Source organism: Pholcus phalangioides, unplaced genomic scaffold (genome assembly GCF_987345545.1).
Source record: "Pholcus phalangioides strain wild (caught in Gottingen) unplaced genomic scaffold, Ppha-v1.0 ptg000028l_1, whole genome shotgun sequence".
NCBI classification, from domain to species: domain Eukaryota; kingdom Metazoa; phylum Arthropoda; class Arachnida; order Araneae; family Pholcidae; genus Pholcus; species Pholcus phalangioides.
In genome coordinates, this window is record NW_028301618.1 from 3107450 (window position 1) to 3130645 (window position 23196).

Consider the following 23196-nt stretch of genomic DNA (forward strand, 5'->3'; position numbering starts at 1 on the left):
CTAGGTCTACAGCGTACAATTGTCCTCTGTATTTTAGGGCATGCAGAGGCATAAACGATATTTACAATGCTCAGCAAAGAGCTAGAAATGAAAATGCTTCATTTGCCAAAAACTATTACACTGCGTAGAAAGAACACAGGAAAATAATTCCAGCATTGATAAAAGAAATAATTTCCTCATTAATGAACGAAATAATTTCAGAATCAATGAGATATAATTTCAGAATCAATGAAGGAAATAATTTTCTCATTAATGAAAGAAATAATTTCAGCATTAATGAAAGAAACAAATCCAGAATTAATGGAAGAAATTATTCCAGAAGTAATGAAAGAAAATAATAATAAAGAAAATAATTTCCAGAATTAATGAAAGAAAATTCAAGAAATAATGGAGGAAAATTTCAGAATTGATGAAGGAAAATTCAATTGGTAAAAGAAATGATTCCAGTATTAATGAAATAAATTATTTAATCTTTTTTCACCTTCCTTTTTTAAATCTTTAAAACGCAATATTTAGAGACCGAACTGCACATTTCTATGGGTAAACGAGCTTTGTTTTCAACGGTTCACGTAGTTTCCTTGCATTTGATGGCGCTGCAGTCGCGGCGGCTGGATGCTCCCTTCGGGGATATATGCTCGATGCAAGCCTCAGAATCTCTGTCGTCTGCTTCTCTGCAGGTCACTTGTTTTGAACGTCTCCTTGCGTCCTGAAAAAATAACAACTGAAAGTTGGAACTGCCAGTTCTGTTTGTGAGCTTGGCTTGTAGGGAACGGAACACACCGTCTGTCGTCTGCTCGTTAAGAGGTTCTTTGTTTTGGACTTCTCCTTATGCTCAGATAAAATAACCGAACTTCTAGTTTAAATTTCCAGTTCAGTTTATGAGCTGTGTTTGTAAGGAACTGAGTGGAATAAGGAATATAGTTGTTTTTACTTTAAACTTCATTATCACCACGTGAGTAACTTTTAAATTTGACGTTAGATGGCAGCACATTACTATAAAGTGGAATGTGGGGAAAATTCACTTTTTACGATCCTACCTGGCGTCTGCAGGTGTGGAGAGAGTTTTTAACTTTGTTTTGGATGTCTTCTTGGGTCTTGAAAAAACTACTGAACTGGAAGTTTGATCTTTCAGGTCAGTTCATGAGGAGCAAAGCTGAATGAAGAATTTAGTTTTTTTTATACCCGATCTTCGTAAGGCACTTCTGATTTTGAAAGTACCAACAACATTTTTAAAAATGAATGTCTTAAAGTATTGTAGAGCAGTGGTTCTCAACCTTTTCAAGCCCGCGGCCCGGTTTCATTCATTTTTGTGAGTCGAAGGCCCGATCAAACACACGACCAACGGAAAACGAATGAGGAGAAATGAATCACTCGCGGCCCGGTACTTGAGAAACACTGTTGTAGAGAATTAAATTAATTTTTTAATTCCCTTAAAATTGTTAGTGTCATTGTGAATTCACTGCAAATGCTACATGACAATTTAAAATTAATGAATAATCCCAAAACTGCTGAAAATTCATATTTAATGTAAAATAACAACTAGATTAATGAAACACACACACACCAAAATAGTGAAATTAAAATTCAGATTAAATGAAAATAACTCCTCCATCGATGAAATGTCATAATTGAAGAAAATTTGGAATTAATGTCAAATTCAAAAATTTAAGGAAAATTATTACGCGCGATTAGCGAAGTGTCGCGTCATGTCTCAATTTGCGCTGTCCTTCTAATTTCCGTTGGCTGCAAAACAGTGCTGCCCGTCGTCTTATCATGGGCAATGCACGCGGCGGTTTGAGAACCAACTAAACTATTTTCGACGGCTCGGACTCGTTGCGGTGACGGCGCTCGGCCACGATACGGAGAGGGTTGAACGACTGCACTGCTTTGAATTGTGCTGTACACTCGGCAGACACGCGTGTTGAGCACGGTACAGATGTGTGCGCCCAGATCTTAAGTGAGTCATGAAATGAAACTACTGACCAAATTTCATATTTATAGTTTCAGCGGTTTTCGCTCGGCGTGATTTCTCTATATAACATTTGGGCGTAAATATATCACTTTATTCTGATGCCAGGGCCGTCTTAAGAGCACCATGGGCTTCGGGCCAAGTGATTTTTCTGAGGCCCTACCTGGCAAATTTACGTGTATGCTCCTCGAAAATTTCAACTCTATCTCATTTTTGTGAGGCTCCTTTTCTCTTGAGGCCCCAAGGGCCGTGCCCGGGTGGGTCGATGCGTTAAGACGGCACTGCTGACAGGGCTCCAGCCCTGGGATCAGGGACAATAATCATTTTTTTTCATGCAATAAATTCATTCTAGAAGGGCCCGTGAAAAGTCTGGCTTGGGGCCCGCTAAAGATCTCAGCCAAGGGGCTGTAAGCAACGTAGTCTACATCCTGAATGTTCGGAAATTTGTGCTCTTAAATTTTTTTATGCATGAATTCTCTATTCATGAACAGGGTCGGTTCTGGACATTTTTCAAGTGTAAGCTAATGATTGTTTGGCGATAAAAAAAAATCGCCCCCTTTCAGTTGGCGCCTTTTGCGGCCGCGTAATTCGCAGGATTCAAGATCCGGCTCTTGTTCATGATATCAAAACTTTCCTCTCTCAACAACAAGCGCGGCCATTACTCAGCGCGTTCGAAAACCAACTGTTGTGTCTCCACGACGACATTCCTCCTGTGGTCGGCTTTGACAGATTCCCCACAGGTAGCCCCCCCCCCCCCCCCCCCGCCAGCGATAGCGAGAGAACTACTTGCAGGGCAACCTGAACCTGACACGTCTACCCGAGTGGGTGGTCATGAAAGGTTGGGCCTTGTCACTGGGAGTCTGTTGACTTTTTGAAGTTGTTGCCTGCTGATGCTTTGAAGTTGTTGTTGCTTGTTGATCGTTGGAAGGCTTGTGAGCATTGAAGGGCAGGTCATCACCACAGATGTAAGCCGGTTTGACTCTGTCAGATAATGGTCAACTTTTTATTAGTATTTGGAAGACCTTTTCCGATCTTGACAGCACCTGGTAAGGTCCCTCGTACGGAGGTTTTAGGCCTTTCTTCACTCTGTCCGTGCGGAGGAAAACATATGAGCAGGATAGCAGGTCCTTGCTGACAAAAACAGCGCGTTTTCCGTGGCGAACAGTCTGTCTAGGGCTTAATTTTTCCATGGTGGTCTTTAACTGATCAACGAAGCTTGATGGATCTGGGTGATGACGACTAGGTACAAAAAACTCTCCTGGAAGTCGTACAGGTGCACCACACACCATTTCCACAGTTGTAGCTTGCAAGTCCTCCTTCCAGGCTGCTCGAAAATCAATAAAATCGTTAGGAAGTACTGCTACCCATCGGTTAGTTGCATGAGCCTTGATAGCAGACTTAAGGTCTCGATGAAAGCGTTCTACTTGACCATATGCTTCTGGATGGTATGATGTGGTAATCTGGCGATTGGTTCCCAAGAACTTGGTTACAGCCTTGAACAAAAAGGACTCAAACTGGACACCTTGATCTGAGGTTATTCTGTTAGGTGAACCGAACCGAGCAACCCATTCAGCATAGAAAACCTTGGCCACAGTGTCAGTAGAGCTATCCGGCATAAGGAAGGCTTCAGGCCATTTAGAGAAGCGATCCACACAGGTGAGACAATATTTGTAGCCTTCTGATGCAGGCAAAAGGTCTACGATATCAATGTGGACGTGTTCAAACCTGGCATCAGGTGGTGAAAATTCCCCATGTGGGCTCTTTGTATGCCGACTCACTTTAGATTTCTGACAGTTAATGCATGTACGTGCCCAAGTGGTCACGTCAGCCTTCAGTGCGGGCCACACGAAACGCTATTGAACTATACTGCTCAAAACAATTAGGGGAGCAATCAAAAAAGTGAAGAAAACCGTGCGAGACAGCCACATATTGACATACAATGGATAGTACACGCGTATCAATGCGCAATACAGAAAAAAGACGTAAAAAAATTTGGAATTAAGCTTTAATTATTTGAAAATATGGAAAAAACATGAAAAGATGATTTAGGGCAACAATTTGTTTACATGTAAACGATAAGAAAAAGTACTGTTTAGACATGATGCATGAGTTTTAATAGGGCGTGTGGTCTCCTCGAACAGCTAAGACTGCTGCACACCTGTTTTCCATGGATGCGATGAGGTTATCGATCAGACTTTGGGGAATACTGTTCCACTCCTCAAGAAGTGCAATCTGCAAGCCTCGGACAGTAACAGGCGGCCTTGGTCGCGCAGCAATGCGTCGTCCGAGCATGTCCCAAACATGCTCGATTGGATTCAGGTCAGGAGAGCACGCTGGCCATTCCATACGCTGTATTGTTTCAGCTTCAAGCATGTTCTCCACCAGACGAGCTCTATGCGGTCGGGCATTATCATCCTGGAAAACAAAGGAATCTCCAATGGCTCCAGCGTAAGAGATGACATGAGGTTGCAGTATCTTGTCTGCATACCTTCGGGCCGTCAAAGTGCCATTCCGAATGATATGCAGGTCCGTACATCCGCCTATGCTGATTCCACCCCGTACCATCCAACCAGCTCGTCTGTATTGTGACTTTTCACGAACGAATGCGGGGTTATTTCGAGTGCCCCTGTCCCTCCATACCAGAACACATCGGGTGTCACACTCCAGACTGAATCGGGACTCGTCTGTAAACACCACTTGGCTCCAATCATGTTGCTCCCAATCTCGATGTTCAGCAGCCCATCTTCTTCGGGCCGCACGGTGGCGTGGGGTCAACGGAATGCAGACCATTGGCCTACGTGCATAGAGCCCTCCCTCATGAAGCCGATTACGTACTGTTTGGCTGGACACCCTTCGTCCTGTTGCCAAGAGCAACCGTCTTTGCAGCTGCGTAGCATTCTCTGTTCTGTTTCGACGGGCTGTTAACCGTACATACCGGTCATCAGTTGCTGTAGTGACGCGTGGCCGACCTTGCCCTGGTCGACGTCTAACATTTCCTGTTTCTTGGAATCGATTCCACAGCCTTTCAACAACACTTCTGGCGACTCCAACAGCGTCCACGACACTACGTTGTGTTTACCCGGATTCCAGTCTGCCTATAACACGCCATGCCATGGATTCCGGTAAATCACGTTGTTGAGACATCCTCAAGTCACCTTGTCTCAAAAACAATACTGCGCAATCGAATTTCACAGTTACGGCAGTAAAACAGACGTTTCTGCAACATCCCGATTTCTGCCCTTATCTTCTTTTTCTGGTTTTTGACGTCATGAACTTTGATTTGCATATGAAGTTTTCTTCTTCCGTTTCCTGCTAGGCTTTAAATTATGGATGATTCATTTTATGTTACTTATCGGTATACATGTTTGCGTAATTTTGTTAAAACCATGTGCTCCCCTAATTGTTTTGAGCAGTGTAGTTCACAGAAGCCTTCACTCCAGGATGTGACAGTCCATGCAAGGCAGTGAAGATGTCCCTACGCATCGAGGATGGAACCAGTGGTCGAATGCGACCTGTAGAGACGTCACAGCAGAGCTGAAGCTTTGATTCAACTGGAAGAGAATGGATCTTCAAGGAAGTAGATGGATTGGTGAGTAGTTGCTGAATATCCTCATCTTTGAGTTGTTCCTCAGCCATTCGTTTGAAGTTGGTGGAAGATGGTGTCTCTATGGTAGATATGGATATCCGAGACAATGCATCTGCCACAACATTTTCTGCACCCTTGATGTGTCGGATGTCAGTGGTAAGCTGACCAATGAAATCGAGGTGTCGAAGCTGACGAGGTGAGCACGTGTCAGTAGTCTGGCTGAAAGCATATATGAGAGGCTTTTGATCCGTGTACAGGACGAATGACGAATGGATAGCCTTCCACCATGTTATATATTTCAATAGCTTTCTATGCTGCAGTTTCAACTGCTCAAGTTTACGTATAGGCTATACTTAATGATTTCATAAAGAAATTAGAAAATGAGAGGTAGGTAACAATTGGATATCCAAGTTTTCGTCGCGATGAACTGAATTAGTTCAAACGATTTGAACGGTATCAAAATGATTTTAAATAAAAACAAAATATTTCCCTTAATTCTCTATTTGAGTATCAGAGATTGGAATTTCTCTAGCTGAATGAAAAAACATAAACGTTTGGATGCTTATCGGTTATAACGAATTTAATTCCGTCCTAGTGAACCTGCAATACAATAATAAAATGTTGAAAATACGTTATAACGAATGGGCGTATTTACCGTACATAAGCCGACCACCAAAACAGCAATAAATTGAAAACCCGTGTATTTTAGAGAGAACTTTCTTTTATATATATACTAGCTGATACCCGGCGACGTTGCCCGCCCTGTAAAAAATTAATATATGTATAGCTTATTAATTACTTCTTAATCAAAATATTTCTGCATCAAGTAAGAAAAAATTGCTTTTATTTTTAAATATTATAATTAAAAACTTCAGGCAATCGCTTGTGGATACACAATATTTTTTCTTTTTCCATCTGGTGTGTAGATGTACAAATTTTTGGGATTTCCAACACGCGAACAGGCGACGAAAAGCTGTCCGTGTGAAAAACAGGACTCAAGTAAGTTGATACCTGCCACTGCTAACGACTGGCCTCGCGCTTTGTTGATTGGCATGGCAAAAGCTAAACGAATCGGGAACTGTAACCGCTTGAAAGTGAATGGCATTTCTTCGGTGATGATTGGGATACGTGGAATGAAGACTTCTTTTTCTTTGTAACATCCAGTTAGAATCGTTGCTTCGATGATGTAATTGTGCAATTTCTTCACGCAGAGTCTGATGCTATTGCAGAGTATCGGTGTCTCCAAATTTCTCAAAATCATTATAGGTGCTCCGACTTTGAGGGTCAAATTGTGTGGTGGCACACTCGGAATATCCAAAGGAGTTCAGAGATTCTGCAGAATACAGAACTGTCTGTGATAGTGTCAACCGATTTGTAAGATGTGGAGTCCCGAAATAATTTTTAGGATTTTTTCGATGATCTTGTTCACACTGTCATTTTTCGATGCCGGAATCGGTCTCTCACAAAGCCACTCATGGTTTCGGTGATTTTGTTGAATGTTTGGGAAGTCTTTGTCTGCAAGTTCTTGAACTGAGTTTAACAACTGGCAAAATCCATTTGGGAACGTAATCGGTCCAGTGCTTGGGTCTACTGGTTGGTCAACTGATGTGAAAATGATAGCAGTGCTGAGTCATTTTGCAGTGGAACTCGCATGTTGGTGGATAAAGATAATTTTTTAACTTCGTGCCAGAGTGTTGATGATTTGAGGCAAGCATTGAGTTCATCAGCTGGCGTTGAACATTTTTATTCCCTGTTTTATCGTCGTAGTTGTTGTTCTTTGTTAGTGACGTCATATGTCCAGCTTCTGCAACGAATATTATTCGAACTCCTTTTAAGCACTTTTTAAATTGAAACTATACCTTAACGATGGGTGGTTGATGAGATAAAGGCCACATTAGCACTTACAGGGCACCCTGTATACATGCAAGCAAAAATATCTGGCGCTTCCAGGGTTTTCTTCAATTACTGGGAGTATTGGAAAAGAGCCAAACCATTATAAAGGAATAAACTGTAATGATGGCAGCGTTAAAGATGTGACAAACCATTGTAAAGACATATACACGTCTGAAATGCATTGTTGGGAACCACGGTAACCAAAGTAAACGTTCCGAAAATGATTGTTGAGGTCCCAAAACCATTGTTGCCCGACAGTTTTTCGCCCATTTCGGGCATTTGCCCAGCTCTGACGAACTTTTAAAGTAGCCTACGGTTCAATCCCGGTCCCATTTGGTATATATGCAAAATCTGGCGACGATCGGTCTAAAACTGTAGATTTGTATAAAGAGCATACATACATACTTTCACATTTATATATAAGACTAGCTGATACCCGGCGACGTTGCCCGCCCCGTAAAAAATTTATATATGTATAGCTTATTAATTACTTCTTAATCAAAAAAATTTCTGCATCAAGTAAGAGAAAATTACTTTTATATTTAAACATTTTAATTAAAATCTTCAGGCAATCGCTTGTGGATACACGATATTTTTTCTTTTTCCATCTGGTGTGTAGATGTACAAATTTTTGCTATTACCAACACACGAACAGGTGACGAAAAGGTGTCCGAGGGCTCAAGTAGCTTGATACCTGCCACTGCTAACAACTGGCCTTGCACTTTGTTGATTGTCATGGCAAAAGCTAAACGAATCGGGAACTGTAACCGCTTGAAAGTGAATGGCATTTCTTCGGTGATGATTGGGATACGTGGAATGAAGACTTCTTTTTCTTTGTAACATCCAGTTAGAATCGTTGCTTCAATGATGCAATTGTGCAATTTCTTCACGCAGAGTCTGTTGGCATAGCAGAGTATCGGTGTCTCCAAATTTCTTAAAAGCATTACAGGTGCTCCGACTTTGAGGGTCAAATTGTGTGGTGGCACACCCGGAATATCCAAAGGAGTTCAAAAATTCTGCAGGATACAGAACTGTCTGCGCTGTGTCTGTGACAGTGTTAACCGATTTGTAAGATGTGGAGTCTCCCGGAATAATTTTTAGGATTTTTCCGTTGATCTTGTTCACACTCATTTTTCGGTGCCAGAATCGCACTCTCACAAAACCACTCATGGTTTCGGTGATTTTGTTGAATGTTTGGGAAGACTTTGTCTGCAAGTTCTTGAACTGAGTTTATATATATATAATAACTGGCAAAATCCATTTGGGAACGTTATCAGTCCAGTGCTTGGGTCTACGGGAATTCTTCCATTGCCAAGTTTGATCAACTGATGTGAAAATGATAGCAGTGCTGAGTCATTTTGCAGTTGAACTCGCATGTTGGTGGATAATGATAATTTTTTAGCTTCGTGCCAGAGTGTTGATGTCCTAACAAACTCGAGGCGACCACCGATACTCAGAACCTTCACTTCCAACCCATCTCACTAATGGCAGTAAATTGCAATGTAGCGATATGGCCAGAGTTGGTGTTTGGTGAAGTAGAGTGCTGATGATTTGAGGCAAGCATTGAGCTCATCAGCTGGCGTAGAACATTTTTATTCCCTGTTTTATCGTCGTAGTTGTTGTTCTCTGTTGTTAGTGACGTCAGATGTCCAGCTTCTGCAGCGAATATTATTCAAACTCCTTTTAAGCACTTTTTAAATTGAAACTATACCTTAACGATGGGTGGTTGATGAGATAAAGGCCACATTAGGACTTACAGGACACCCTGTATACATGCAAGCAAAAATATCTGGCGCTTCCAGGGTTTTCTTCAATTACTGGGAGTATTGGAAAAGAGCCAAACCATTATAAAGGAATAAACTGTAATGATGGCAGCGTTAAAGATGTGACAAACCATTGTAAAGACATATACACGTCTGAAATGCATTGTTGGGAACCACGGTAACCAAAGTAAACGTTCCGAAAATGATTGTTGAGGTCCCAAAACCATTGTTGCCCGACAGTTTTTCGCCCATTTCGGGCATTTGCCCAGCTCTGACGAACTTTTAAAGTAGCCTACGGTTCAATCCCGGCCCTGTTTGGTATATATGCAAAATCTGGCGACGATCGGTCTAAAACTGTAGATTTGTATAAAGAGCATACATACATACATACATACTTTCACATTTATATATAAGAAGATATTTTTTTTTTTCAAAAATGCAAAATGAATAGCTTACGGAAATTCACAATAGAAAATGATTCAAACTTTATAATCCGTTTCTTCTAAGTCTCCAAGCTCATAGTTATTTATCAGATCATCATAGGGGGGTGCGGAATCTTCGTTTTTATCTTCATTTGGGCTGTCGTCATTAGTTTCGTGCATCGCGTTGCTGATGCAACAATTTTTGAAGAATCGGATGATAATTTAGGCGAAAACAGAATTCCACGCCTCATGTACCCATTGGCACACTAGGCCAATATAATGAAGGAAAATCCAGAATTGATGAAAGAAATGATTCCAGTATTAATGAAATTCAGCATTAACGAAAGCGATAATTCCAAAATTACTGATATTTCTAGATAAGATAATTCTAGAATTAGTGAGACATAATTTCAGAATCAATGAAAGTAATAATTCCAGCATTAATGAAAGTAATAATTTCAGAATCAATGAAAGAAATAATTTCAGCATTAATGAAAGAAACAAATCCAGAATTGATGAAAGAAATTATTCCAGAAGTAATTAAAGAAATAATAATTAAAAAGGAAATAATTTTAGAATTAATGAAAGAAAATTCAAGAATTGATGAAAGAAATTATTCTAGAATTAATGTAAGAGATAATTTCAGCATTGATGAAAGTGATAATTGTAAAATTAATGGAAGATAATTCCAGAATGAAGGGAAGAGATAATTCCAAAATTAATGAAAGAGACAATTCCAGAATTAATGAGATATAATTTCAGAATCCATGAGTTCAGAATCAATGAGATATAATTGCAGAATCAATGAGATATAATTGCAGAATCAATGAGATATAATTTCAAAATGAATGAGATATAATTTCAAAATGAATGAGTTCAGAATCAATGAGATATAATTTCAGAATCAATGAGATATAATTTCAGAATCAATGAGATATAATTTCAGAATCAATGAAAGAAATAATTTCAGAATCAATGAAAGAAATAATTTCAGAATCAATGAAAGAAATAATTCCAGCATTAATAAAAGATATAATTTCCTCATTAATGAAAGAAATAATTTCAGAATCAATGAAAGAAATAATTCCAGCATTGATAAAAGAAATAATTTCATCATTAATGAAAGAAATAATTTCAGAATCAATGAGATATAATTTCAGAATCAATGAAAGAAATAATTTCAGCATTGATAAAAGAAATAATTTCATCATTAATGAAAGAAATAATTTCCTCATTAATGAAAGAAGTAATTTCAGAATCAATGAAAGAAATAATTTCAGCATTAATGAAAGAAACAAATCCAGAATTGATGAAAGCAATTATTCCAGAAGTAATGAAAGAAATAATAATTAATGAAAGAAAATAATTTCCAGAATTAATGAAAGAAAATTCAATTGGTAAAAGAAATTATTCCACATTAATGAAAGAAATGATTCCAGTATTAATGAAATAAATTATTTAATCTTTTTTCACCTTCCTTTTTTAAATCTTTAAAACGCAATATTTAGAGACCGAACTGTACATTTCTATGGGCAAACGAGCTTTGTTTTCACCGAGTCACGTAGTTTCCTTGCATTTGATGGCGCTGCAGTCGAGGCGGCTGCATCCTTGCTCCCTTCGGTAATATATGCTCGATGCAAGCCTCAGAATCTCTGTCGTCTGCTTCTCTGCATGTCACTTGTTTTGAACGTCTCCTTGCGTCCTGAAAAAATAACTGAACTGGAAGTTTGAACTGCCAGTTCTGTTTGTGAGCTTGGTTTGTAGGGAACCGAACACACCGTCTGTCGTCTGCTCGTTAAGAGGTTCTTTGTTTTGGACTTCTCCTTATGCTCAGATAAAATAACCGAACTTCCAGTTTAAATTTCCAGTTCAGTTTATGAGCTGTGTTTGTAAGGAACTGAGTGGAATAAGGAATATAGTTGTTTTTACTTTAAACTTCATCTTCACCACGTGAGTAACTTTTAAATTTGACGTTAGATGGCAGCACATTACTATAGAGTGGAGTGTGGGGGAAAATTAACTTTTTACGATGTTACCTGGCGTCTGCAGGTGTGGAGAGAGTTTTTAACTTTGTTTTGGATGTCTTCTTGGGTCTTGAAAAATTACTGAACTGGAAGTTTGATCTTTCAGGTCAGTTCATGAGGAGCAAAGCTGAATGAAGAATTTAGTTTTTCATACCCGAGCTTCGTAAGGCACTTCTGATTTTGAAAGTACCAACAACATTTTTAAAAATGAATGTCAAAGTATTGTAGAGCAGTGGTTCTCAACCTTTTCAGGCCCGCGGCCCGGTTTCATTCATTTTTGTGAGTCGAATGCCCGATCAATCACACGACCAACGGAAAACGAATGAGGAGAAATGAAACGGCTAATCACTCGCGGCCCGGTATGAATGATATCAGGGCCCGGCGGTTGAGAAACACTGTTGTAGAGTATTAAATTAATTTTGTAATTCCCTTAAAATTGTTAGTGCCATTGTGAATTCACTGCAAATGCTACAAGGTAAAAAAACATACAAAAAACTGTTATTGGCGGACGGCGTAACGTTTCGAGTCTGGATTCATTACTTCCTAGGTACAATATCTATAGGGCGTATTAGCCTAGCGGGAAGACTGGGTGCATTTATCACACCCACGTCCTGCAGCAGGGGTCGCTAATCTGGGATCTTTGCTGGGGCTTACGAGGCAGTAAAACAAACCATCTGGTTCACCTTGACTTATTTACATCGGACTGTGTAATTTGCGTTTTGCTTTTGGAAGTGGTGTTGAACGAGCGTAACTCTTGAAAAAAAACTTGCATGTCTTTATTCTGTCTGTCGGTGGTCGCCTCGAGTTCGTTAGGGAAAATATCTTATCTATATTAAACCCCGAGCATCTACCACCACCACCCCCCCCCCGGACTTTTCCATCGCCCACTTTGGGAAACACTGTTTTAGACGAGAAGTGCCATCTGTAGTGAAAGTGGGGGGAAAAAATGGCGTCCTCCTTCCTCAGTTTTCGAATCTAGTTACCCTAGCTGATGCGGACATCTTCAGCCCGGCACCCTGACAACAACTTCCACGATGGTAGACGAGCATCTTACCACCATACCACTCGGGCACCCCCCCCCCCCTCCCCGATGCTGACGTAATAGTACAGTCGACTTGAGATCAGTCGACTTCACCTTTGCCGCTAGGGGGCCCACGTTCCCCCCGTATCTCAGCATATGCTCTCCCGTACGATGAAATACTTGTCACTACGAAAACATTAAATGAAAACAAACTATAGAATGATTCATATATAATTTATCAATTGAATAAAAGCCATCTTGGTCATCATCACAATATGTCGAGATCTAGACATTAAATCACAGATCCGATAACAGGAGGAAATGGCGTCCGCTTACAGAGAAGATTATCACCTTCGTGTTTTGCTGCGTTCGGCCTGGTCCACGAAGTCCCAGACGTCCCGGGCGAAGATGTGAGGTTCCTCCAGGGCAGCGAAGTGTCCTCCCTTGGGCATCACCTTGTACGACACGATGTTCCTCAGCTGGTGGGTCAGCATCATCCGCGGGTACATCAGCACCTCGTTCGGGAACGCCGCGACGCCAGTAGGCACGTTGACGGGATAGCTAGCCAATAGAGAAGAGGCAACGAGATTTAAAACACACATATATATATATGCTCATCATCCCGTGGCCTATCCGGTCATCGGACGTGGCCCGCGACCTCAAACGCACATTTGCAAAATGTGAACTAAGCGGCAAAATTCCCAGATATCACTCGAGTGACCCTCGGCAGTTTTTATAGACCACTTAAGTGACTTGGGATAATGTTTTAGATTACATAGGACCACTTAAGTGACCTGCGCCACGTTCTTACTTCAATTAAGTGGTCCGTGGTACATTCCCAGGTCACCCAAGTGACCCGTGACACATTTAAACAAGTGATCTGAAACAGCACCGCCGGTCACTTGAGTGATCTGTAAATGTGCCGCGGGACACTTAATTCACCCATAGCACATTTACAGATTACCTAAGTGACCCACACAACACATTTACAAATCAATATAAGCAGCCCGCGGCACATTTACAGCTCAATTAGGTGGCCCGAGACACGTTTTCAAGTAATGAAGTGGCCCCCCATTCTACAAAAGATTGAGCATCACCCTTCATTTACAACAAGAGTTACTTTTAGGACAGTGTGGACCCCTTTATTGGTTTGAAAACGGGCGATCACAAGGGATTTGAAACATCATCGTGAGTCATATGAGACACCTATAATTATGCCCCGGGTCACTTCAGCACTCTGGAAGTTTTCTGCAGTGATCTGTAAATGGGCCGCAAGTCACTCAAGTGATCTAAAAATTCAACGCGGGCCACTTGAGTGATAGGATAGTATGTCATGGGCCACTCAAGTGATATGTGGAAATGCGCCGCGGATCACTTCAGTGACGTGGGAACTGCACAGCGGGTCACTTGAGTGGGTATGGAAACATTATGCTTAGTTCATTTAAAAAAAAATAGGTTTGAGGTTGCGGGCTACATCAAATGACTGCGAGGGCCACATATAGCCTCCGGGTCATGAAGGGTGAACATACACGTCCATCAAGTGAGTGACGAGACTAATTAATAGGACACAGACGGCGCTTACTTGGTGAACTTGAGGACGTCCCGGGCGTTCTCCTTGTAGAACCTGGCGGCCGAAGTGAAGGTGCTCGTGACCCAGTAAATGGTGCAAACCGTCAGCAGCTCGTCCATCGTGAACTTCTCCGTCAGGCCACCGTCGTCCCTCTTCAGGTACTGGACGTTGGTGGCGACCGAAAATTTTTCCAGGAGGTAGGCCGCCATCCCAGCTGGAGAGTCCGTCATCCCACAACCTGGAAAACATTAAAATTGACTTTAGTGTAGGGAAATCCCTGGAGTACGACTGATTGAGAGAGTAGCGCATACCAACTTCGGCCGATCCCACGTGGGCTGGGGTTCTTGACCATTTTCAGCCGTGTCCCAAAATCAAGAACGAAATCAACTTTGCGACCCATGGGACTGTTTGTTCTTTGAATTCAATGAAACCAATGACGCAATAACAGTCCATTTATAACAGACACCAAGTATGAATTCGTACAACTCATCTAGGAAGTCCCTGCAAATCCAGTTTAGGCCAGGACCCATAGATGAAGAATCTCTGGCTGTACGTACGACTCATCTTGGAAGCTACTGAGAATTAAGTTTGGGTAGGGACCCATAGCTCAAGAATCTCTTGCTCATAGGCGAGGATAGACTTGGCAGTCTGGGGGGGGGGGGGGTACGAAAGCAAACGACAAGTACCGACAACATCATCTGTCCCCGAAGTGGCACAATGTCGCGAGATGAACTATACACAGGAAACACTGCGCCCCGAGGAGGCGAATGCTCGCGAAGCAGTTTCTGACATTTTTGTAAATAATTATTGAATATGATATTTGATGAAGAAATTCTGGAGAGGTAGGGCTTCGCTGGGTGGTGCGCATGTGCAACATCGGGAGCCACAGCTTAGTCAGGAGCCAGATGGCAGAATTGCATCAAATCAGGTCGGAACGAGCGGCCCACAGGGACACCACTACTGCTGCTTAATGGGGGGGGGGACTGGATAGTGCCCTCATCATGGATAAAAAGAGGAAAGAGGGCTGGATGTGCCGTACCGGGTGGCCTTCGAATGTATCTCGAGGGCTTCCCGGTCGGTCACCCTCAGCACTCTCCAGCACGGACCAACTGAGCCGAGTAAATCATGGCTGATATCCCTAGCGGGACAGAGCCAGGTCCCTGCCTGATAAGAAGTCTGGGGAGGGGGGCACGGTCATTATTTCTGAGGAGCACGATGATGATGTCAATTCATATATGCATATATACATTAGATGAGTCAACTTTACCTTGGACATTGGAGGGGGTGGCAATACCCCCCGTATCTCCGCCCATGCTCTGGCTGTGTGTATGACTCATCTTGAAAGCCACTGCGAATTGAGTTTGGGTCAGGACTCGTAGCTCAAGAATCCTTGACTGTATGTATGACTCATCTAGGAAGCCAGTGTGAGTTAATTTTAGGCCAGGACCAAGGCTCAAGAATCCCTGTCTGTGTGTACGTATGTTTCATCTAGAAAGTCCTTGTAAGTCAAGTTTGGGGAGCCCCTGGGCTATCAATGGATTTAAACGACCCCATCTCAGAAACTAACTGCCCAAGTTCGTGGTCACGACGCATAGGTTGATTCTAGAATAATTTTTTGGAAATTAGTTCTGAAATTATTTTCGATTATCATCGGTGAAATTAAGGTTTTTCAATTATTCTGAATTTTCATTAATTCTGGATTTCTCGTAGGCATTGTTGTGAATTTTCAGCAATTCTGAACATTAACCTTTTCTTGGGGGGGGGGGGGGTGCTTACTCCATCCCAATCTTTTTTACTTACTTTGCTCTGGGGCCTCCACGGAGCCCTAAGAAAACTGAAATACTAACCGAGCGTGTCGGGCTTCGTGGCCTGGATGTGATAGTATCCGGTTTCCCTGAACGTGAACCTCAGCTTCCTGCCGAGTGGATAACACAGCTTGTACTCTTCCTTGCTCAGTACGAACGGGAACACGGCCACCAGGATCATCTTCAACATCTCCAACGGGCTCAGCACACCAAACATGTTCACGTGAAGACCCCGGATGCTACGCGGAAAAAACAAACAAATTACCATTAAAACGCTTCTTCCAGAATGGAACGGAAACTACGCCAAAATGGAATGGAACCACTTACTTTTTGGGATAGAACTTGGCCATGTTCGTGGCCACGATCGATCCCCAGTCGCCTCCTTGAACATAGAAACGATCGTGTCCTATCCGCTTCATCAGCTTGACGAATATTCTCCCGGCCGCTCTGTTCGTCATCCCTGGATTTCGGAGGAGGAAAAAAAAATTGATTCAATCAATGATGAGTGTCTAATGACACAGCCAATCATCTACGAGCGTCGAGAAGGTCACAAGAATTGAAGAAAATGACCATTCAAGAGAAGATACTTGGCACCTCCTCTTTCCCGACTGGAGAGGTGAACTTCCTTCCACTCTGGCGTAAACGGCGCTATTTTGGCGATGATTCGAGAAAGAAATGGGGGGAATTTATTCTCCCATGAGAGTCTACAGACACAGCCGATCATCTACGAGTGTTGCGAGAATCACTGAAACTGAAGAAAGTGACCGTCCACCACGAGAAGAGACTTGGTCGCACCTTTATTCCATGAGGCAACTTGAACGTCTGTCTCTACATTGGTGTAATCATGGCGGTGATTCGAAAGCGAAACCATCGTCCTTCAGAGAGTTGCCACAAAAAACAGCAATCCCCACCAGGGGCCCCCTCGCTGTCTCGTAGAGACGAGATCTTACGCTGGTGGGGGGGGGGGGTGTCCAAGTGTCAGCTCGTGGTGGACTGCGCCATTATAACGTTTGTCCTTCGGAGAGTCGACACAAGAAAAACAACTACCCCAGAGGCTTCTCGCTGTCTCGTAGAGACGGGATCTTACGCTTTTCGGGGTTTGGCCAAGTGTCAGCTCGTGATGGACTCCATAGTTTACTACATATCAATTTGTTTCAAACCTGATTTGTGAGGTGCCTCCGAGAACCCATAACCAGGAATCGAAGGGCAGACAACCTCGAACACGAAGTCACGTGACTGGCTTTGGACGGTGAGCAGTGGGATGATTTTGTAGAACTCTGCGAAGCATCCGGGCCATCCGTGGATGATCATTAGTGGTATGACACGAACCTGCCGATGAAAAAAAAGTAACATTTGCTATAAATGAGACACCCCAAATGGACAATTATCCCCCAACCCCAATAAAGAGACGGGACATCCATAGGCATGCGTGGATAGATCCAGAGGGGGACGATGAGGCGATCATCCCCCCTCCCTCAAGAGCCTAAAAATTAGGGAAAAAATGTATTTGTCCCGCAGAATACGGGACGATTTAGCAAATCTAATAGTGTCTGCTTCCACTACATTCACAGCTGAAGGTTTCTGCCTCGGCTTCACTAGCAGCTGATGCGAGCCTCCACTCAATTTGAAGCTGAAGATGTCTGCCTTCACTCCATTTGCAGCTGGAATGTCTGCCGCGGCTACATTTTACAGCTGCAAATGTCCGCCTGGATTACACTCGCAGCTGAAGAGTTGTCCGCCTCCCCTTCATTCTAGACTGAAGACGTCCGCTTCATTAGTAGCTCGAAATATCACCTCCACTTCATTAGTAGCTAGAGATAACGTCTCCGCTTCATTTGCCGCTGATGGTATCTGCCTCGGCTTCATTCATAGCTGAAAATATCTGCCTCGGCTTCATTCATAGCTGAAAATATCTGCCTAGGCTTTATTCGCAGTTGAAAATGTCTGCCTCAGCTCATGCGCGGATCCAGAGGGGGCGAGGCCCCTATTAAGAGCAGTAATTGAGTCGCAAATTTATCTGTCCCGTAAAGTACGGGACGATTCATCGAACTTAAACAATAAATCGCCCCTCCCAACACATCGCCGTAGATACGTGCCTGTCCATAAGAGGCTGACAGGTTATCCCATGAACCTTCATTCGTATATCGGGGTGCCGTAGAATCAATCCACTATACGAGTGGATTCGTACGACGCTGTGTATCAAGTTTGGGTTGTGATCATAGCTCAAGAGCTGGATTTGAACCACCGGTAGCCCCTGCCCAACGATTGAATGACGAGATGAATGATAACTGGGGTCCATATACATACTCGTAGAAATTGCCACACCAGTGAAAACGTGGATAAATGACCGATATATATCGACGAATAAATGTTTCCAGGGTAAAAGAGCCGGGGTAAGTCATTTCTAGGCACAAAGGAAACGCGAATAAATTACCTCTATCGTGAAGTATCCGCGGGTAAATGATTTATTGGGAGCATGAGAAGTAACTACGCTTAGGCAACCAAGACAATACCCTGAGTTTCAGTTAGACACACACCCCAGAAAATTTAATTGGATGCAATTCCTGATGGGGTTATTGTCTGGAGGGGGGTCGCAAGGACTATTTTAGTGATAATTTGAAAAATATTTTACACTAGAAAATCAACATACGGACCCTTTTGGCAAAAAAAACGGGACTTACGTTTTCCTTGACTTCGGGCTTGACGTGTACGAAGTGAACGTCGATGCCCTCGATGGTGGTCTTGAAATGAGGCAGCTTGTTGAGTTCTGCCTCGTGCCTCCTCCAGTCGTATTCGTCCTTCCAGTACTTGACGAGCTTCCTCAGGTAGGTCATGTTGAAGCCGTAGGTGAACCTGGCGTCTTCGACGGGCTCGTCGAATCGCGTCTTCGCCAGGCGTTGCTTCAGATCCTCGAGGACGTCCTCCTCGACCCTGATCTCGAACGGGCGGATCGCTTCGTCTTTCTCGACTGCCAGAACAGAAACGTAACATTAGATCACGTAAGCATCTTTATATCGCGGATTCGGTTGAAATTTCGACATGGAACGTCAATCTCACCTAGGCCATGTTGGGTGTCATATGAAAGCTCTCTTCGTAAGCTTAATTCCCTAACGTGGGTAGCCCTACAAATGCGTAGGAGACTTGCGTATCTCTAGAAATGCATGAGATATTTTCGTTAGGGACTCTTTCATACCAGCAATGAGTAGTGCACTCGCGTATCCATAGAAATGAGTGGGAGACTTAAGTATCGCAAGAAATGCGTGAGAGACTTGCGTAGCTCCAGAAATTAGCAGGAGATTTTCATACCTTTAGAAATGCGCAGGAGACTTGCAGAACTCAACATTTATTGTTACCTGCATTCACATCAATTCCCCAGTACTTTCATTAATTCTCTCGTTTTTTATTGCCATTGTTGATTATTTTTCGCGTACTAATGAATGGCCCGCCACGTACCCCCCCCCCCCCTAAAGGTACAACAGGTTTGGAACCAATGCTCTAAAACTTGGGTATTTTCTACACGAGATTTTCAAAATATATATACTGTAGAACTAGCTATAATACCCGCGGTGCTGCCCGGGTTTTCTTCAACAATGAGGCTTTTTGGATCTCGTGCAAACCCTCTCTTTCCTTGAGGGACGTGCAAACCGTGTCCAAGTTAACCAATATGGCGACTTCCTGTTCGACTCGTGAGAGAAACAAATCTAGATTTAAAGAAACGTAGAAATGAATATCTATTTTTTCCCCTTTTTAAGGGGCGCTAAGTATCTCGATCTCCCCCTTTCCCCCCCCCCCCCCCAATGAACTTCAAGTTATCCATCTCTTCCTGTTTCAGCTTCCAAAAATGCTTAATTAAAGCTGTGGAAATTTTTCGATGTACTTTAGGGGCCCATAATTAATTTTAAAACAACCTAAACTATATGTAAATTTATGCAGTTCAATATTAAAAGACAATACGGAGACATTAATTTTCATGCTTTAAAAGATGTAAATAAAAAGTTGATATCAATGTTATTACATGGATAGCCAACTCAAATGAAGGTCCGGGTCTAATTACTTCATATTCAATCTCCTGGACATCGTATATCTCTAAGCGAACTCATATTTCAAAAATTGAGAATTCTGTACAATTTTTAAAATTATTGATGTGACATAAAACTCCACCGAATTTCAACATTTCTACAGTAAAATCGGCAGTTTTAACACTGATTTCTATGGGGATCGTCCTTTTCCTGCCCTCAAAGTAATGATGATTATGACGTCTATTCAAAAAGCCTCATTACTGGGGGGGGGGGAGGATTGAAAATGTGGCCAACCATTATAAAGGCATAAATTATTATACATATACTGGCAGCGTTAAAGAAGTGACGAACCATTGTAAAGGTATATACACGTCTGGAAACGCATTGCTAGGGAACCACGGTAACCAAAGTAAACGTTCGGTAAGCGATTGTTGAGGTTCAAAAACCATTGTTGCCCGACAGTTTTTGCCCAATTGGTGCATTTACCCTGCTCTGACGTAATTTTAAAGTAGCCTATCGTTCAAGTCGGGTCCCATTTGGTATATATGCAAAATTTGGTGACGATCGATCTAAAAATTGTAGATTTGTATAGAGAACATCAATTTTGTATAGATTTCAAAGGTTCCCTAGAACATGGATACTGTTTCAAGGGTAAGATTCTGTTTTTAGGATACGGATATTGCTTTAATGGCTCCCTAGAGCAGTGGTGCGCAAACTTTTTGAAGCGCGGCCCCATTTCGACCAAAAAAAATGTATCGGCGACCATATGTCCCGGTTTTCCCCAGGGCATCTCAATCTTGTGCCAGTAAATGTGCTGCCCCGAGATCCCTTTTCGGAACGCTAGTTTCGATTTTGATCAGGAGATACTGATTTCCAAAGATATTCAATGTTTTTTAATATAAATATTTACTTCGTTTTTTGATGCATGAATCTCTCGCGATCCCACGGGGGGGGGGGGGGGATCGCAACCTACTTCCCTATAGAGCAGTGTTTCTCAACCACCGGGCCCTAACACTAGTCACACCGGGCCGTGAGTGATTCGCAGTTACATTTTTCTCATTAATTTCCCGTTAATGTGTGACCGGGCCTTTTACTTACACAAAAGAGATTTACCGGGCCGTGGGTTTCGAAAGGTTGAGAACCACTGCCCTAGAGCATTGCTTCTCAACCGCCGGGCTCAAACGTCAGTCAAACGATGGTATGCGATCCACCGTTTCATTTTCCTTAATTTATTTCCCATTAGTAGGGTATGCGACCGGGCGTTCCACTCAAAAAAAAAGAGGAAATGAACCGGGCACGGGCTTTGAAAGGTTGAAAGCCACTGCCTAGAGCACGGAAATTACTGCACGGGCACAGAAAAGCTGCTTCTCTGTAGTTCAGAATCGGCGATACAAGATGAAACTAGTGTTGTTTTTGATATGAATCGTATTAAATTTCAAAATTTTCGAACTGAAAGTCGCTGAGGCCAGGGCCCATACGAGGGGGGGGGGGGGTTGGTATTGGCCCCACTCCCGAAACATCCCCAAAACGTCCGTGGGATTTTCAACTGCCCTAAATTCAGTCTAGAGAAGCCCGTGAAGATGCCCGACTACGGCCCTGCTACAAATTTTGCAGGAGCAGCATATATACCATACATACACAACCTATGGCCCTTGGTGTCATCTTATGTGGCCCACCTCAAACTTAATTTTGTAAAACTGAACTGAGCAACACATAGCGAGATTCCTCAAGTGACCCGCGGCACATTTCAAGATCACTTAAATGACCCTAGGCGCATTAACAAATCAAGGGCTAGGGGCACTGTTAGAGATCACTTGAATGACCCTAGGCGCATTAACAAATCAAGGGCTGGGGCACTGTTAGAGTTCACTTAAATGGCTCACGGCTCATTCTCACCTCACTTGAGTGACCCATGGTATATTTCCAGATCACATAATTGATCCGCCGCACATTCCCAGAAAAGTTTTGTGGCCACGGCGCATTTATAAATCACTCAAATGACGCACAATACATTCCTAGACTGTTTAAGGACCCGCAGTACACTTACAAATCACTTAAGTGACCGCGCGACACATTCCCAGACAACCTTAAGTGGCCAGCAACACATTCCCGCTTACCAGTTTAAGTGCCGCGTAATACATACGCAGACCGCTCGAGTGGCCCGCGGCACATTTACAAATCATTTATGGGATGCGATTCACAAAAATGAAATGTGGCCCGCACTCTTCAAAAGGTTTTACGCCCTTTTAATATATTCGAAAATATTCGATTGCTGGGCAGTCTTAACTCATGGCCCCGGAGCTGTGCCTCAGAGGAGGACACTCATGATTATAGGAGCTACCACTCAGGGGCGGCTTAAGCGAGGGTGAAAGGGGGTGCGATGTACCCAGGCGGCAGACATTAATTGCCGCGATACAAAAAAAAAAGTAGCCTTACCGTTGTCCAGGGGCCTGGGCCCCCTCCCGAACCATCCGTCCTTCAGGTCCGGGTCGTCAACTATCTCTTTGGGATAGAGGCACTTGATGAGATACCGGACGGCGAAAGCCAATAGGGTCCCGGAACTGATGGTGAACACGACTGTGCCGATGGTCCTCAGGTAGGCCAGCACCTGGAACGCGGCCAGGAACATCTGCACGATGAAGACGATGCAGGGAGACATTTTTTTTTGTAATTGGCCTTCTTAGTTATCCTTTCGGCTCCGTCGACGCGACCCGAGTGTGATTTTGCGTTGTTTTGTTTTTTCTAATGGCATTTCAAGATCAAGGCCGTCCGTCACGTGACCTTCCTTCACGAGAAAAATGGAGGAAAGACTTCGGAGATAATTATTTTACAAACGGGTTTTCCTCGTCTGCCTTATTATAAAAAAAACGGCAACAACAACCGTCACGTGACTGACTCTTCCATTCGAGTTCATTCCGTGACCTTCGATAAGAAAACGTCATTGCGTTGTTTTTCTCGCTCCACACCGCGATTCCTAATCGTTGTTTTTCAGCCTCCACACACGTGGAAATTAACACCAATATTCACGATCGATATGATATGAAGTTACTATTAAAAGACTGCTGATTGTCGCAGCGCCATCTGTCGACGGACATGAGAGACGTGCCCTTCTCGTGGCCCATAG

General features: G+C 42.9%; 2 protein-coding genes across 2 annotated transcripts; both read right to left on the bottom strand.

Annotated features, from left to right (window-relative positions):
• Nucleotides 1–2964: 2964 nt before the first annotated feature.
• On the bottom strand, nt 2965–3585 carry LOC149067766 (uncharacterized). The gene has a single exon (XM_089252362.1). It carries the CDS (start codon nt 3583–3585, stop codon nt 2965–2967), a length of 621 nt encoding a protein of 206 aa, XP_089108488.1.
• Nucleotides 3586–12895: 9310 nt separating this feature from the next.
• Nucleotides 12896–23001, bottom strand: LOC149067767 (epoxide hydrolase 1-like). Its single transcript, XM_089252158.1, has 7 exons — nt 22509–23001; nt 18735–19021; nt 17214–17382; nt 16381–16513; nt 16096–16292; nt 14261–14486; nt 12896–13239 (listed from the first exon to the last, which is right to left on the bottom strand). Exons 1-7 carry the CDS (start codon nt 22729–22731, stop codon nt 13026–13028), a joined length of 1449 nt encoding a protein of 482 aa, XP_089108284.1. The 5' UTR covers nt 22732–23001; the 3' UTR covers nt 12896–13025.
• Between the last annotated feature and the right edge of the window lie 195 nt (nt 23002–23196).

What these genes read in the sequence shown, in the direction of transcription:
- LOC149067766 (XM_089252362.1), bottom strand. Translation starts at nt 3,585, where the DNA reads ATGCCGGATAGCTCTACTGACACTGTGGCCAAGGTTTTCTATGCTGAA.
- LOC149067767 (XM_089252158.1), bottom strand. Translation starts at nt 22,731, where the DNA reads ATGTCTCCCTGCATCGTCTTCATCGTGCAGATGTTCCTGGCCGCGTTC. An exon ending in GGAGGCACCTCACAAATCAG is followed by an intron (nt 16,514 to 17,213) that starts GTTTGAAACAAA and finishes TCCGAAATCCAG; the next exon opens with GGATGACGAACAGAGCGGCC. An exon ending in CACGAAGCCCGACACGCTCG is followed by an intron (nt 14,487 to 16,095) that starts GTTAGTATTTCA and finishes AATGTTTTCCAG; the next exon opens with GTTGTGGGATGACGGACTCT.